This window comes from Centruroides vittatus, unplaced genomic scaffold (genome assembly GCF_030686945.1).
Source record: "Centruroides vittatus isolate TY-2023 unplaced genomic scaffold, ASM3068694v2 contig_300, whole genome shotgun sequence".
Taxonomy (NCBI): Eukaryota; Metazoa; Arthropoda; class Arachnida; order Scorpiones; family Buthidae; genus Centruroides; species Centruroides vittatus.
The window spans coordinates 1,574,350-1,589,844 of NW_027121917.1; the positions used below are offsets into that span (position 1 = coordinate 1,574,350).

General features: G+C 30.9%; 1 protein-coding gene and 1 long non-coding RNA gene across 4 annotated transcripts in view; one reads left to right on the top strand and one right to left on the bottom strand.

Moving 5' to 3' along the window:
- The first annotated feature begins 1,463 nt into the window (after nt 1–1,463).
- On the top strand, nt 1,464–13,751 carry LOC136972690 (uncharacterized). Its single transcript, XR_010880377.1, has 2 exons — nt 1,464–1,498; nt 13,610–13,751. It is a non-coding gene; the product is annotated as an uncharacterized lncRNA (long non-coding RNA).
- The window catches only part of LOC136972689 (AP-4 complex accessory subunit tepsin-like), a 37,135-nt gene continuing 34,908 nt past the window's right edge, over nt 13,269–15,495 (bottom strand). For 2 of the 3 annotated variants that reach the window (XM_067267297.1, XM_067267295.1), the window contains 2 exons: nt 13,587–13,724; nt 13,269–13,485 (listed from right to left, as the gene is read on the bottom strand). In XM_067267297.1, the coding sequence (XP_067123398.1) occupies nt 13,441–13,485; nt 13,587–13,724 (183 nt within the window). In that variant the 3' untranslated portion in view covers nt 13,269–13,440. The remainder of the gene's footprint in view (nt 13,486–13,586; nt 13,725–15,495) is intronic. The other variant, XM_067267296.1, reaches the window with a different exon arrangement.

A 15,495-nucleotide genomic window follows, 5' to 3' on the forward strand; every position in this document is an offset into this window, starting at 1 on the left:
TAATCTTTATCTCATCCTGAGATATTAAACGAAATAGATGCCGAGATACAGACACACAGATTTTCCTCTTTTTTTTCCTTTTACTGTTTTGGTTCAGGTTTCAAAATGTGGAGATTTGCAAAAATCCCGGAAAGTCAAACTTGACACTATTATAATACTTTCCTGTGTTATATACATGGCAGCAGAGAAAGTAATATCCGTCCTAGTTTTTTCAAAAGGATTACATAAAAATATTATACTTTTTTATTTATGTATTATTCATTAAATGATAAATAAATAAGTTATATGTACAGATATACGGGTAACTTAGTAGTTCAATACACCTGTAGTTTGCTTAACAGATGAAGAGAAGAGAAAATATATAAAGTTTACTATTAGGCCTACTGTTTTTCTACAGAATAAAATTAATCTCACTGATAACTAATATAAAAGAATTACTATTATTTATATCACAACAACGTTTCTCATGTTTGTGATTGTTTAAAAACAAATTAATAAATAATTTTATCAGACATTTTGACTAAAAATATTACCAACAATTAGATTAAGAAATAAATAATTATTATTTATTTTTGTTTTTATTAAATAAAAAAGTCATTTGAATAAAAAAGCGATAAATGAAGAAAAATTTGAAAGATTAATTACTTATATTTCTGTCGCTAATAAAATAATTAAAATGTTTAAACTTCATAATACTAACAAAGATATAAACTTTAAATATAAATTATCATAAAAATCATTTAAGTAAATGTTGTAACCTCTTCTCCTCTGCTACAGAATTATACCGTTAGACATTAGAAACAACAACGATGATTGTAAACGTCATCTTCAAGATAAAATGTATCGAACATTTATTCAAAAATACATTTCAATTTAATTTAATTTCAAGTTAATTAACTCTTTAGGTGAGTACATAAATAAAAACACGGAAGACCTTGCAAACTTTCATTCCAAAAGCTCCTATAATAAATTGGAGGCCATTAAACAGGACTTTTCAATTGTAAAAATCAATCAAAAGCAGTTTATATCGGAAATTTATCTTTCAATCCTCATTACTACTTTAAAAAATATATATTAATGAGAGCTGAAAGATAAATTTCCGATAGGAAATGCTTCTGAATGGTTAATAATAATAATGATGATGATGATGATGTCTACAATTGTATTTTAAACGAGCATGATCATTAAAATTCAAACGTTTTTAATTTTTTTTAAACTTTTTAATTGTCAAAAACACCGGCGAATTTTACTTGTTTTATCCAAATAATTCATTTTAAAAACTAATAATTATAAGTTATTTGAATAAATAAATTTGTCCTTAAAAGGATTCATTTAATTAGTCTCGTAAAACAGTAGTAATAAGTATAACGATGAAATGTTCTCTCATTATTATTTATTTATTAATATAATAATAAAAATATTCAAAATGTTTACAGTCGATTTTATGTTTTCAGTCTGGTGATGGCGAATGCATTGAACGAATTCGATCGAAAGAACGGTTTGTATGATTTTTTTCTTGGTATAAAATCAATAATCATAACTATAATTTTAGTTGAAATTATTACCACCGAAAAAAACTATTACGAAAATCTTTAAAAATAATGAAACCTATTTGCATTTAAGTAGATAAATTGAAATTCTAGTTGAAATGAGGTAGCTGATTTAACAATTCGTCCATTCAAATAGGTTTTCAATAATTCGAGAAAAATTCTATCAATCAACAATTATTTTAAGACCTACAGCGAAAATAAAATAAAATCATTGTAAGTACTTTTAAACAAGAACAAGAGTAAATTATTAAATTTTAAAATTGAAAGAAATAAATTATACTAATCTTTACAAAATACTATCGTAATGTTTTTTTTTTTTTTTTTTTTTTAAATAAATGGACGTGAATATTTTGTTTAATATGAAATATTAATCAGTTTCTCGTAGGATGAAATTAAACTTTACTGATGTCTTTCTATTAGCGGAAATTGTCAATAGTAATAATAATAATAACTCTCCTGTGGTCACCACCTGGTCGTGGTGGGAGAGCCCAGTAATTTTGCTGATCCATAGGGCAATGCAGGCTGGAGCACAAGCTCCTGGTAGGGACACCCATGCCAGTAAGGTCTATGGGGAGAAATGAAGCTAAGAGTGACCACACACCCACATTCTGTGGAGATATATATCATGGTAGTAACCAGATCTAAATGTGATACCGGCTCGGACGTCGCCCGGGTTAACAAGGTCCGCGTTCGTGGGTTAAGCAGAGGCTCACGTTCGAAAAATAGGCCATAGTCTCCCTTGGTTACCGGTGGCGAAAGCAGCACCGGCCCAAGCATGGCTACTGCAATGCCCTCAACAGATGTGAGGAATCAACCCAGCCTTGGTGTTTCTGTGGCAATGCATCCACAGACCACAAAGGCTGGAAAACCACGCCAACGGATGAAATGGACAGTAGAAATGAACGAGTTTATCATCCGTAATTATTACATTATCACAAAACTCGAAACAAACATGACAGCATACAGACAACAACTACACCTTAGATTCACACAACAATATCCTCACCTCACTGTTACCGAACAAAGGGTTGTTGATCAAAAAAGAACAATTATACACAACAACCTTATCTCACAAACAACACATGAACTTATCAAACAACAGGTTGCTGATCAAATACATCAACAGATAGAAACATCTAACATTAATGAAGATCATGTAACCTGTCAGGATAATCCAGCAACAAGCATTGATAATAACACACATACAACAATTACCACTAATGATACTACAGACACTTCCTCATCCATCACTGATAACATAGACTTGGATTTAGTTAATATGCTCTCACTTATATTTCAGGAAACACTCACTAAATATACAGGTACAGATCCCACACAACGACCACGAATACCAAAAATCAACACGTCAAAGGAAGTAACAAAAACACTAAATTATGTAAACACTCACTTACTACCACACTACATTCATTCAATTTCTACACTCGCAGACATTCATACATTAGTTTATGCTGGGGCAGTCACAGTAGTGACACACCATGGACTAAAAGTACAAACACAGACAAATACACAGAAAACACAATTCTATCACAAGCCTGCCTGGCAGAGAAGAATAGAAACACAAATAAATGACATTAGACAGCAATTAGGCAGGCTAACACAATACACTAAAAACAACATAACACCCAAATTAAGGAAACAGCTCAAAAACATTTTCAAGAAAATAAAAACACACACAAAACATGAACATCACAACACACGCATTACAGAATACATTGATACACTAAAACAAAAACTTGCTGCCAAAGCACGTAGACTCAAACGATACAAAACATGTACACTACGAAAACAACAAAATAAATTATTTACAAACAATGAAAAACTCTTTTACAGACAAATTAATAACAAAGCAAACACTGTTACACAGCACAGTGGCACACCAACAGAAGAAGAACTCACAACATATTGGTCTTCTCTTTGGTCCAGTGCTGTCACGCACAATGCTGATGCAGGCTGGATCGAGGAGGAGAACAGAAACTTGCACAACATACCAACTATGCCCTGTGTTGAAATAAACATACATGATTTCCAATACACTGTTAACAGAACACACAACTGGAAGACACCTGGTGTAGACAACATTCACAATTTCTGGTACAAAAAGTTTACATCACTGCACCAGGAACTAGCTAAACATCTAACACACATCATCATCAATCCACAAGATATGCCAAATTTTCTTACTCAGGGCATCACCTACATGAAACCTAAAAACAACAATACCACAGACCCCACACAATACAGACCAATTACATGTCTTCCAACACTCTACAAATTATTGACATCCTGTATTGCAAACAAAATATACAAACATGTTGAAGAACACGACATTCTAACAGAACAACAAAAAGGTTGTCGTAGAAACCACAGGGGATGCAAAGAACAGTTACTCATAGATTCAGTCATTCTACGGCAAGCACACAGACAACACAGAAACATACACATGGCATATATAGACTACAGAAAAGCATTCGACAGTGTTCCACACAGTTGGCTGCTACATATCATACACATGTACAAAATACATCCATCACTCATTGCATTCTTTCAAAACACTATGCAGCACTGGAGAACAACACTACATCTCAGGGCCCATAACACTTCCATACAAACAAACCAAATTTTTATTAGGCGAGGAATTTTTCAAGGAGATTCCTTGAGTCCTCTCTGGTTCTGCTTAGCCCTGAACCCATTATCCAACATGTTAAACAACACGCAATATGGTTACAATATCAGACACGAAAAAACAACACAGTTTACACTGTCACATCTCATGTACATGGATGACATAAAACTTTATGCATCCACACAAAAACAACTTCATCAACTCCTACAAATCACACATTCATACACCAAGGACATACAAATGGAATTTGGCCTAGATAAATGCAAAACACTTCACATAGAAAAAGGAATCCTGAAGAAAGAAGATTTTGCACTTGGAAATGGAGACATTATTGAATCCATGGAAGAAGGCGAGTTCTACAAGTATTTAGGATTCCAACAGGCCAAACTAACAGAACATACACAAATAAAGCAAAGATTAATTAAAGAATACCAAAGTAGGTTAAATGCTATTCTCAGAACACAATTAAATGCAAAACACACAGTTAAAGCAATAAACACATATGTCATCCCAGTACTCACATATTCTTTTGGAGTTATACATTGGACTCACACAGATCTTGAGCAACTCCAAAGGAAAACAAGAACAACACTTACTAAGCATAAACATCATCATCCTAAATCCGCCACAGAAAGATTAACCCTTCCATGTAAAGATGGCGGACGTGGCCTGATTGACATAGTTAACCTTCACTACAAACAAATACAGTCACTGCGAGAGTTTTTCTATAAAAAACAAGAAACATCACAATTACATAAAGCAGTAACTCTAGCAGACTCGAATAACACACCATTAAACTTACACTCACATCATATGGACACAACACAACATATAAAAAGCATAGACACCATTAAGCAATCGTGGGCTCGAAAGGCACTCCATGGCAGGCATCCTTATGATCTGGCCCAGGATTTTGTTGACAAAACTGCGTCAAACAGCTGGTTAGCTCGGGGATGCCTCTTTGGGGAGACGGAAGGATTCATGATTGCCATACAGGATCAGGTCATAAATACTAAAAACTACAGAAAACACATACTCAAAGATGCAACACTCACAAATGACACATGCAGAAAATGTCACATCATGCCAGAAACTATACAACACATCACCTCTGGTTGCAAGCTCTTGGCACAAACAGATTATTTACACAGACATAATCAAGTAGCAAATATAATACACCAAGAGCTTGCAAGGAAACACAAATTAGTAGACATCCACGAACCATATTACAAATACATTCCACAGACAGTATTGGAAAACAACACGCACAAAATGTACTACGACAGAGCCATAATCACAGATAAAACAATTTACCACAACAGACCAGACATCACACTCATTGACAAACACAATAAAATCACATACATTATAGACATATCCATTCCAAACACTCACAATATACAAAACGCATGCACTGAAAAAATTAGCAAGTACACAGAACTCGCCCAGGAAATAAGGCATCTGTGGAGGATGGATAGGGTACTTATTGTACCTGTTGTTCTCTCCTCTACAGGTGTCATACCACACACACTACACAAAAGCCTGGGCACATTACAATTGAAGTAGAAACACATACATCACACTACAGAAGGCCACTATATTGAATACATGTCATATTGTGAGAAAGTTCCTGAACACAGACGCACACACTGATACACTTCTTTAATTTCTGTCTTGGTTACTATGCCTTGACTTTGGTCCGGCATAGTACTTAGCCACCGGTGTTAACCGAGTATATCTAGCTTAACCCAACATAATAATAATAAAACGCATCCTACAATTATAGATATCAAAGGCTTTCGATTTTTTTTCAGATCAAAGATAAGCTTTGAAAAGCTTAAATTTGCTGAAAAGCAAAACGTCAACTTTGATTTCAAATCACGAAAAATTGTTGTTATTATTTCTATAATTTATTAAAATAAAAATGATAAAACTTTAAATCTTTATAAGAAACATAATAAAGTAAGGCAACACCACACAAAGGCGAGATCTCCCGGGAAAATTTTCTTCTGTGAGAAACTGGCTCCCATTCAGGTGTTAGACACGCGAAGAAAACCTGGAAAACTCCACGTGGGAAGCCCACCGGTCAGGCGCGCAACTATTCGTGTTCAGTGGTTTTATTTATTCGGTCATTTATGGGCCAACTACGTCTTCATTTAAGAATTATAATAATGAAATAATGCATCCTGAAAAGCATAAAGCATAAAGCCTAAAATAATGCATCCTGAAAATCAAATAATTTAATTATATAAAACAAACTTCATAATTAAAAAGTAATAAAATCTATAATATACCAAGGAAATAAATTACAAAAGCACAATATATGCCCACAGTTTTTTAAATTTGATTCAAAATGAAAAATTGTCGAATAATATATATTAAAAAGTTATAAACTTTTATTATTAGCTAAAAATATAAAATAAAATAAGAAATTTAAGGCATGAAATAATTCAAATAATTTTCTTCGATTATAATTTAAAATATTTTATACTCAATGATGGTAAGTTTTTAAAAGAATGTAGTTTAAAATTACAATTACAGAACAGAAATGCTGTTGCATTTGATAGAAATTTAAACAAAATCGTCGGTCAGAACACAGATACTAAGATTACATAGATTAGAATTCATAAACAGCAATACAACTTTAATTTTTCATTACAATCAACAGAATATATTATGTGGAAATTGCTTATTTTATTTATTTTGTATTAAAAAAACAAACAAAAAATGTTTTAAACTGAAAAACTGAATAATTTTAAATTAATACTAAAAATTATTTTAATTTTTTGAATTATAAACATTATTTTCTAAAATACTAACTGAATCCAGGAATATAATTGGCTGGATAACAAGGCTGTTTAAAAGTATATTTAAAACTGCCTACGATTCTGCTATTTTCGATTACAATCTGCTAAATTGGAGATTCCTTTTAGAGAATTTTCGATCGAAATCGACTTACATTCCAATAATGTTGAAAGAATTTAACGCTTTGAAACAAAATCTTAGATATTTATATAAGCATTAGTTCTTTCAACACTAAATTTCTTTAGAGTATTTTAAAGCAAGTCTTAAAAGATTTACGGGTAATAAAACTAACAATTAATTTTTATTGCTTGCTAATTATTTTCGAAATTTAGATTAGAATTCAGATCTATGTTAGAGTTTATAAAACGTGATCAGAGATTTAATTGTAAAAAAAAATAATAATAAAGTTTAATTATTTTACAATTTATTTTTCGTTTTTGATATTTTAATTTACTTTACATATTCGTTATATACGTTAGATTGGGTCAGATGGCGGAGGAAGTTATGGCCAGGGGCAGATCTACATAGGACTAATAGGGCTTAAGCTCTGGGCCCCCAAGTGTCAAGGGCCCACAAAAATTGAATTATCATCATAAATTTTTAATATTTTTTCATTAACAATGAGCACTTATCGTATGCTAAAAAAATAGTTAATATTAATAATATAATAATAATGATAATTTAATGTATTATTTGTTTTATTGTTATCAATGTAACCTAATTGGTCAGTAAGTAATCAATGTAAATATTTCTTGTTTTTTTATATAAGATATAAAGTTTGTCATTCAACACTATTTCATAAATATATTTCAACTCTGATTTTGATGTTATTAAAGATTCTTAATCTATCAAAAAATGGGCCCCATTGGACTTCAATAAGCTCTAGGCCCCGAAAAACCTAGATCCGCCCCGGTTATGGCGTCAGCTTATCATTCCGGGAATCATGGATCTACTCCGGGCAAATTGAAAAACTCTAGAATTTTTCGGGGGTGGTCTGTCCCGGATATGTCAGACCACGTCGTTCACCACCCGGTAGCCCCACAGTGGGCTTGCTGAACCAGTGTTGTGGAGTCGGATGGTTTTTGGGCGGAGTCCGGTAAAATTCTTTCGACTCCGGCCTCGAAGTTTACCATTAGTAAATCTGAAGTAAGAAAATACTTTATAATTAATCAGTATCTAAAGAAATCCTTTAGATAACGGACACGTCGATAAATTTATATATCAAAATTATATTAATCCATAAAGGTCATTTCATAGCAAACTGTTATGAGTATCTCACGCGACATGTTTTATACTTTCGGAAAATAGTTTTCATTAATTTAAGGCATTCCAGGCCGGGTGGATAAAATCATTAAACATTTGTGGGATCGCACCTAGAAAGTAAACGCTTATGGCATCGATTCGAAGCGCCAAGCTTATCTTTACGAAAAAAAAGTTCCCAAGAAAAAATTTGACTTTCATTTCGGGTGCCATAATTTTTACTTATCATAATGTTTTTTTACGTCTCAGATATTTTTCTTTGAATATCAATTTTATTTTACTAATTTGACTAATTAATTTTTTCGTTGCCCTTCTATTGGTTTCGATTTATTTAACTTAAAACAGACGATAGAAAAACGATGAAAAAAGTAAAACCGAGATCAGAATCCAACTGCAACAAACTGTAAGAAGAACATTGCAAAATGTAATTAAAACATCTGTTTCAGCTTATTTTTAACTGGTTTAAGTTCTCGGGGCACGATTGAACCCATCGGTTCAAGATGCTTGATATTCGTTTCCAAATTTCATATTTAAAGTTCTACCGTATACTTCAGTTTAATCAACCGTTGGCATGAAATTAACTATTCCCGTTGTAGCCGGAGTGGGAGAAACTATTTTACGGATCAATTTATCACGTCATTCCTCAAATCGTTATTTTTGCATTTATTGTATTTAATTTTTTTCTTGAAAATAATTAAATGTAAATCAATTTTTCATAATTAATAAAGGCGGAATTCCTTTCACTATTAAGATGTAGAGCATTTCTTTATGTACTCGAAGGTAAATTCGTTATATCCATTTTTCGATTTTCGTCTTTTTATAGAGAAATTTTAAATAAAAATATTCGGGTACCCACTGGCGTCTTTCTTATAAGAGAAATCGTAGTGTGACATTTTAAGAAAACTAAGGTCGGAGTCGCACATTGCAAATTTGCTGGGGGCGGATTTTTTGCTTACCATCTTCATCACGCTGTGCTGAACCCCGATGGGCCTGAAAAAATTCTCCAAATTTTTTGACTCAGTGCCCTTAAGGAGAGAGAATCAAAAATAAAATACGTTACATTTACATTACATTGAACAGAAATTAATATTTTGGCTTAGAAATTTCATGAAAAAACAATAAATGTATAAATTTCATGGATTTCTTTTTAAAAGAAGGTTCTAAAAAAGTTAGTTCAATCTAACTGAAATATCATTTTCAGTTACATAAATTTGTAAATATATAACATGTATCAAATTTTACTTAAAGCATCATTTTCGCATAAATTAATTTAAAATATCGATTTATTTAGTTGTTGTAATTTAATTTATTTTTACAGTAGAGTCTCATTGTAAAATTTCTGCTATGACTTCCGATAATTATTTAGTTTTTAGGAAATGCGTCGAAATTTCTTAATTTTACAAAGTTTGTTTCTTAAAAATAAGAAAAACTCAAACAAAAACTAATATTTAACATATTTAATTATTCCTATTTCATAAAAATATTTACTTAAATATATATTATCTCAAAAAATTAAACAAAATTCAGTTCGAATTTCTGTTATCATCAATAAATTGTTCTTCACTTTATTCAGTGGTTTAAAAAGAAATATGAAAAGTGTGATTAGAATGTTAAGCGAGAAAAAGTATTTCCTATATTTCATATTTTGAGGGAAGCTGGTAACTGTATTCAACTTCATACAAAATACATTAATTCTTATTTATCCAGCTACATACAGTTCTACTTCCTTCCTGGATAGGATACTTTAAATAAAGTACAAATAAATTTCTGGCGCAGGCATATTTTTATTCAATCCTCACCTCTAGTGTATAAAAACATTTAATCATCATTTATTAAGGGACAATTCTTCTTCCATATAATCGTTTTAGTGTTCCTTCCTTTTTTATATCAAATAAAAATTTATATATACAGTGGACTTATATAATAAAATCCATCTTAAACTCACCCTTTCATCTCGCCCTAAAGCATTTTCAATGATCACGTAACTGTATAAGATTCCTAAGTCCGAAATGCATTTGTACAGTACATTAAATGAAGTGGTCCTATATGTAGTTGGATAAATAAGAATTACGTCTTTATATTAATTTCAGAATTATTTCCATCAATCAGCCTAGACAAAATAGGGTTGCAGATGAATTAGATTCTGGATTAAATGATTATTATAATAGATCAAAGTCCAAAGCCTATTTAAATTTTATTTAATGTATACATTAAATTGTTGTAAATCTTAATTAATACATGATGATAACTCAAAAATATAAACATTCCATTAAAAAACTTCAAATTTTCTTATTTTTTTTTTTATTTTTAGTTTTTCACATCTACTTAAACTAAAGAGAAAAATGATTTAGAAATAAAAGGCAAATAAATAAATTTATCATCATCCATTCATTAAAAATATTGTAAAAGAATTATTAAATTAAATAATTTACTTAACTGATTGATTGATCGATTGATTAATCAACACAAGGAATCAGAATAAGTTATAATATAATAATAATGGCTATTATTAGCCACACAATTATGCCCATAATAGTCAACAGTCAACACTCAAAAAGTAATTTACTTTAATCCCACTTCAACTGTGTGAAAACATTGTTTTCTATAAAGATAATAACAGGATATTAACATAAAATCTGGCATTTGAAACAGTAGTATTGTAGAAAAACAAAAAATTTACAACAATAAATCTGATTTAATTGAAATTTATCACTAATAGTTGTAAAACATCTTTATATCATTTCTCTTGATTTTTTTTTAATACTATTACAAAAATTTCGTATCTTTTATATAACTATGTAAATAGAATGAAAAAGATAATGAAGCCCAAAATGTTTTGAAAATACAAAAAAAAATTAATCAAATTGTCATTGTCAAAAAATCATTAAAATACTTTTACTAAATTCCTGAGAACCATATAATTAAAATTACAAAAGAATAAACATTTTTAATACAAAAAATTCATTGTTAAGTAATTTATAAACATTTATTTATAATAATATTTGAAAAACAGGTATTTATTATATGCTGTTTCTAAATGCATTGGAATAGATAAATAGAAAAGTTAAAGAAACAATGAACAAAAGGTAAAAGGTAACAATAACAATTTATAAGAACATTTTTCTCTATAAAATTCAGAAAACAAGTAACTGTGTCACTTGTTTTCTGAATTTTAGTTCTTTGATTTTTATGATATAAAAATTTTTTTCAATATTTGCTGATTTTAAATAATAGTCAATTTACTGTATACACTCATGTTTGTGAAAATTGCAACATCATGAAGGAATTGTCAGAAATTAATGAACTTTATTCTACATATTACTGATAGTGGTACAAATAAACGATCAAATTTACAAGACAAAAAAACAAAAAGATTGTCGGAAATCAATGCTTTGTGTGTCCGCCACGCTGAGCGATGAGAGCCTGTACATGTTGTGGCATTGAATCATAAAGGTTCTGAATGTAATCCTGGGGAATGGCATTCCAGATGGCTTCGACTTGACGCCAAAGTTCAGTCTTATTGTGTACCCCACCAGCTGTACAAGCGAGTCATTGACCAATGAAATCCCGGATATGCTCGATGGGCGACATATCCTTGGGAATAAGTAGGCCATGGAAGAAGCAAAACCTGTTGTACACTGAAGAAAGCTTGTGCAGTCTGAGAAACATGTGCACAATCCTGCTGAAATACAGCACCCGAAATGCATTGAAGAAGGGGGAGGACCTCTGGCTCCACAATTTCCTGTATGTAGCGATCACTGTTGAGGTCACCCGCAATGTGCACTAGATGGGATCGACAATTATACCCAATAACTCCCCACACCATGATGCCAGGCGTTTGTGTGGTATGACGCTGGATAACATGCTGTGGGAGCAGACGTTCCCCTTTTGTAATGTCTGACGCATACTTTTCCATCATTGTACTGCAGATTGTAGCAAGATTCGTGGAAAAAAACAACTTGTTGCTGCTGGGCATGCCACGCGCTGTGTCACTGAGCCCATTGAAGTCAAAGGCGTCTGTGAATCAACGAGAGGGCAATCCTGCATAGAGGAACCCTTGCACACAGTTCATGCAGCAGCAGACGGCGACGAACTGTGGAGCTAGACAACAAAACACTTGTAGCCATGCTCCAACGTTGTGCTAACACACGAGAGGACACTGTACAGTCCGTCACAGCCATGCGGATGAAGTGTCTGTCGTCCCGTGCCATTGTGCTAATGCTCGCCCCACTGCCAGGTTTTCGCCTTATTTGGTTCTCCTCTGTCCATTTCTTCCTAACACGCATCACTGTTGTGGCATTACACTGCATGCGGGCTGCAATTTCTCGATACAGAAAATCCACCCTCTCGCATACCAACGATGCGGCCTTATACAAACTCTGTTAGTTGTTGGTATGGCTTCCTCCACTTTTGACGAGGCATATTGACCACCAATGAAACGTTTACTGCAGACAGAGGAAGATAAATGGATTTCAATGCATCTTTACAGTACTTTATATACCTGGAACAAGCGGCTGATAAGGAGCCGTTTCTCATTCCACGCATGCGCAATCACTTTGTAATTCTAATCATTTGCATGTCTTACTTCACTTTACATTTCCTGTAAGTTTGGTTCAATTTGCACAATTCCTTCATGGTGTTGCAATTTTCACAAACATGAGTGTGTATATATATATATACACTTATTACTTTAATTTGTTAATGTGTTAATTACTTACTCATCTAACTACTAAAAATATTCATATGTCAGTTTAAGCTAAGGAATTTAAATTCTTGTAAAAAAGTCAATCTAAATATACATTTAATAAAACCTCAACGTTTATACTTCAAAAAGTTGATTAGTTTTCAAAAGATAAAGATTATAACTGAATTAAACAGACATATTTATAACTTTAACTTGTGTCATGAGAATAGATTATTAGTAGGCAAATTTTCTTTATGATTTAAAAAAATACTTGCTATTATCGTTTATATTACAGAGAAATAAAATCATATCTTAACAATACAAATAGCAAATGAAAAAGTTTTTATTTTCTTAAAAGTATCACTTAGCAAATTTAATTAATAAATTAGTTTTTAATATAACTTTACATGTACAATTATTTACAAATACATAGAAATATATCAATACAAAAGATTTATTACAAAATGATGAATTGAATATAAAATTAAAGCTGAAATTCAGAAAGTGCTATGATTTCTTAAGTTTTCAATGATTAACTTCAGCTAAAAAATAAAATATGTGCTTAATTTCAAGTTATTTATTCTTAATTTTACATGAATTTTAAATAAATGTTTTATTAAAAATAGAAAAAAATTAATCTTACCTTCTTACTTTTAATTTTTACAGGACTTTCATCTTCAGAATTGGCAGAAGTTTCCAATTTATCCATAAATACTTTGTTAACTACTTCAATGCTGATTATATCATGATGAAGCAATGTTTCTAATAAAACCAAACATCTCTAAAAAAATATTATTAATATTTGAAATATGTATTTATTCATAGAATTATTATATAATGATATAATATATTAAGTCTGAAATTGCATTACAAATATGATATTTATGTAAAGAGATGATATAACTATTCATTGATATCATGTGATCTTTGGTTTTGCATTACAGATCTTAGTGAATCTTAAGATATAATATAATTCACAAAAATAATTTATTATTTGCTCATTTTATCAAAGCATAATTGCATGAAAATGATCACAAATTTTTATATCCCATAGGGATTATAATATTCTTTAAATATATACATATATGTAATCAAGGAATGTATATGTTATCACTAGATTTACAAGTCAAACATTTGAATGATTTTTAAAAATTTTTCACAGATATCATAACATATCTTTTTATAGAAAATTGAAAACCCATAAAGTTGAATGTATTAGCATAAAAAATGATTATTTTTATGAGAATAAAGATATGTTTCATTAATGTATAAAAAAATAATTCAATTCTTCAAACAAAACATTAAGTATTTTAAATACTTAAAAAATACTTAATGTTTTGTTTGAAGAATTGAATTATTTTTTTATACATTAATGAATCATATCTTTATTCTCATGTTATTTTAAGATAATTTAGAAAAAAAAAAGAATTTACATGTGAAATAAAAATAAGTAAAGACAAAATTACAAAAAAATTTCATGCATAAAGCATAAAAACGTCATTAATAAAGGGTAGATGAATGTGATTCTTGCCAAGAAGGCTATATACAGGATATATATCAAAGCTACATACAAAATGGTTTTTTCACTAGCTTGTTTATAATTTCATCTACATTCACCTGCAGTTCTTTGTGAATGGAGGATATTGCCAATACATTCAGCCTGTATTGGAATGTTGTATTTCAGAGATTAGTCTTAATTCCTTTTAAGATGGAGAATGATTTTTCAGCAGCTGCAGTTGATACAAGAAAATTTGCAAGGATTTATAGCAACTTGAATTCATTGGAAAAAAATGTCCTTATTGCCCTTAGCTAGTGCATCAATTGCTGTCTTATATGAAAGATTTTCTATATTTTGGCATTTCCTGTATAATTTGAACTCAGAAATCATGTCAGAAGGTGGTTTGTTGAGATTGATAGCATATGATTCTACACTAATTGTTAAATCCTGTTCTTTCTTACTGAACATAAGAAGAAAATTTGAAGATGGAAATAGTATTCGGAATCTATTAAATATATCACTGTTTCGAATGAACCTATGCTCCAGTTTAGAAACAAAAGTTCTATGAGTGGAATATAAATTGTGACACAATAGTAATCTTCAGGTATATGAATATATCGATTTGGAGAATGCTTCTTCCTGCCCTTAATTCTGGGAATATTCACAATTGCAAGTTTTCGCTTATTCTTTTTGTTTCCTCAAAGATTTGGTAAAACTGATTGTCAGCAATATTGCATACAGTTTGTAGTCCCTCTGAGCAGCAGTCGACATATTTAAGGTCAGTGTTTATTTTTTGTAAATGCTTACTAAGCGGAAAACCAATGCTGAACACTTGAAGTAAGACAAACAATAATAGCAAAAACTGTATTGTAAAACTGCATTGTAAAATTGCATTCTTTAGCAGTGTTGCATCTCGTGATGTATCTGCATCTCTCTAGTTTGTAATTATATCTAAAGACTCCAATACTTCCATCAAAGCTCAAAGAAATTACTCACAGAATGGTATATTCCACTTCAGTGTCTCCCTGTTTCTTTTCAAAGTTTTAATGTTTAT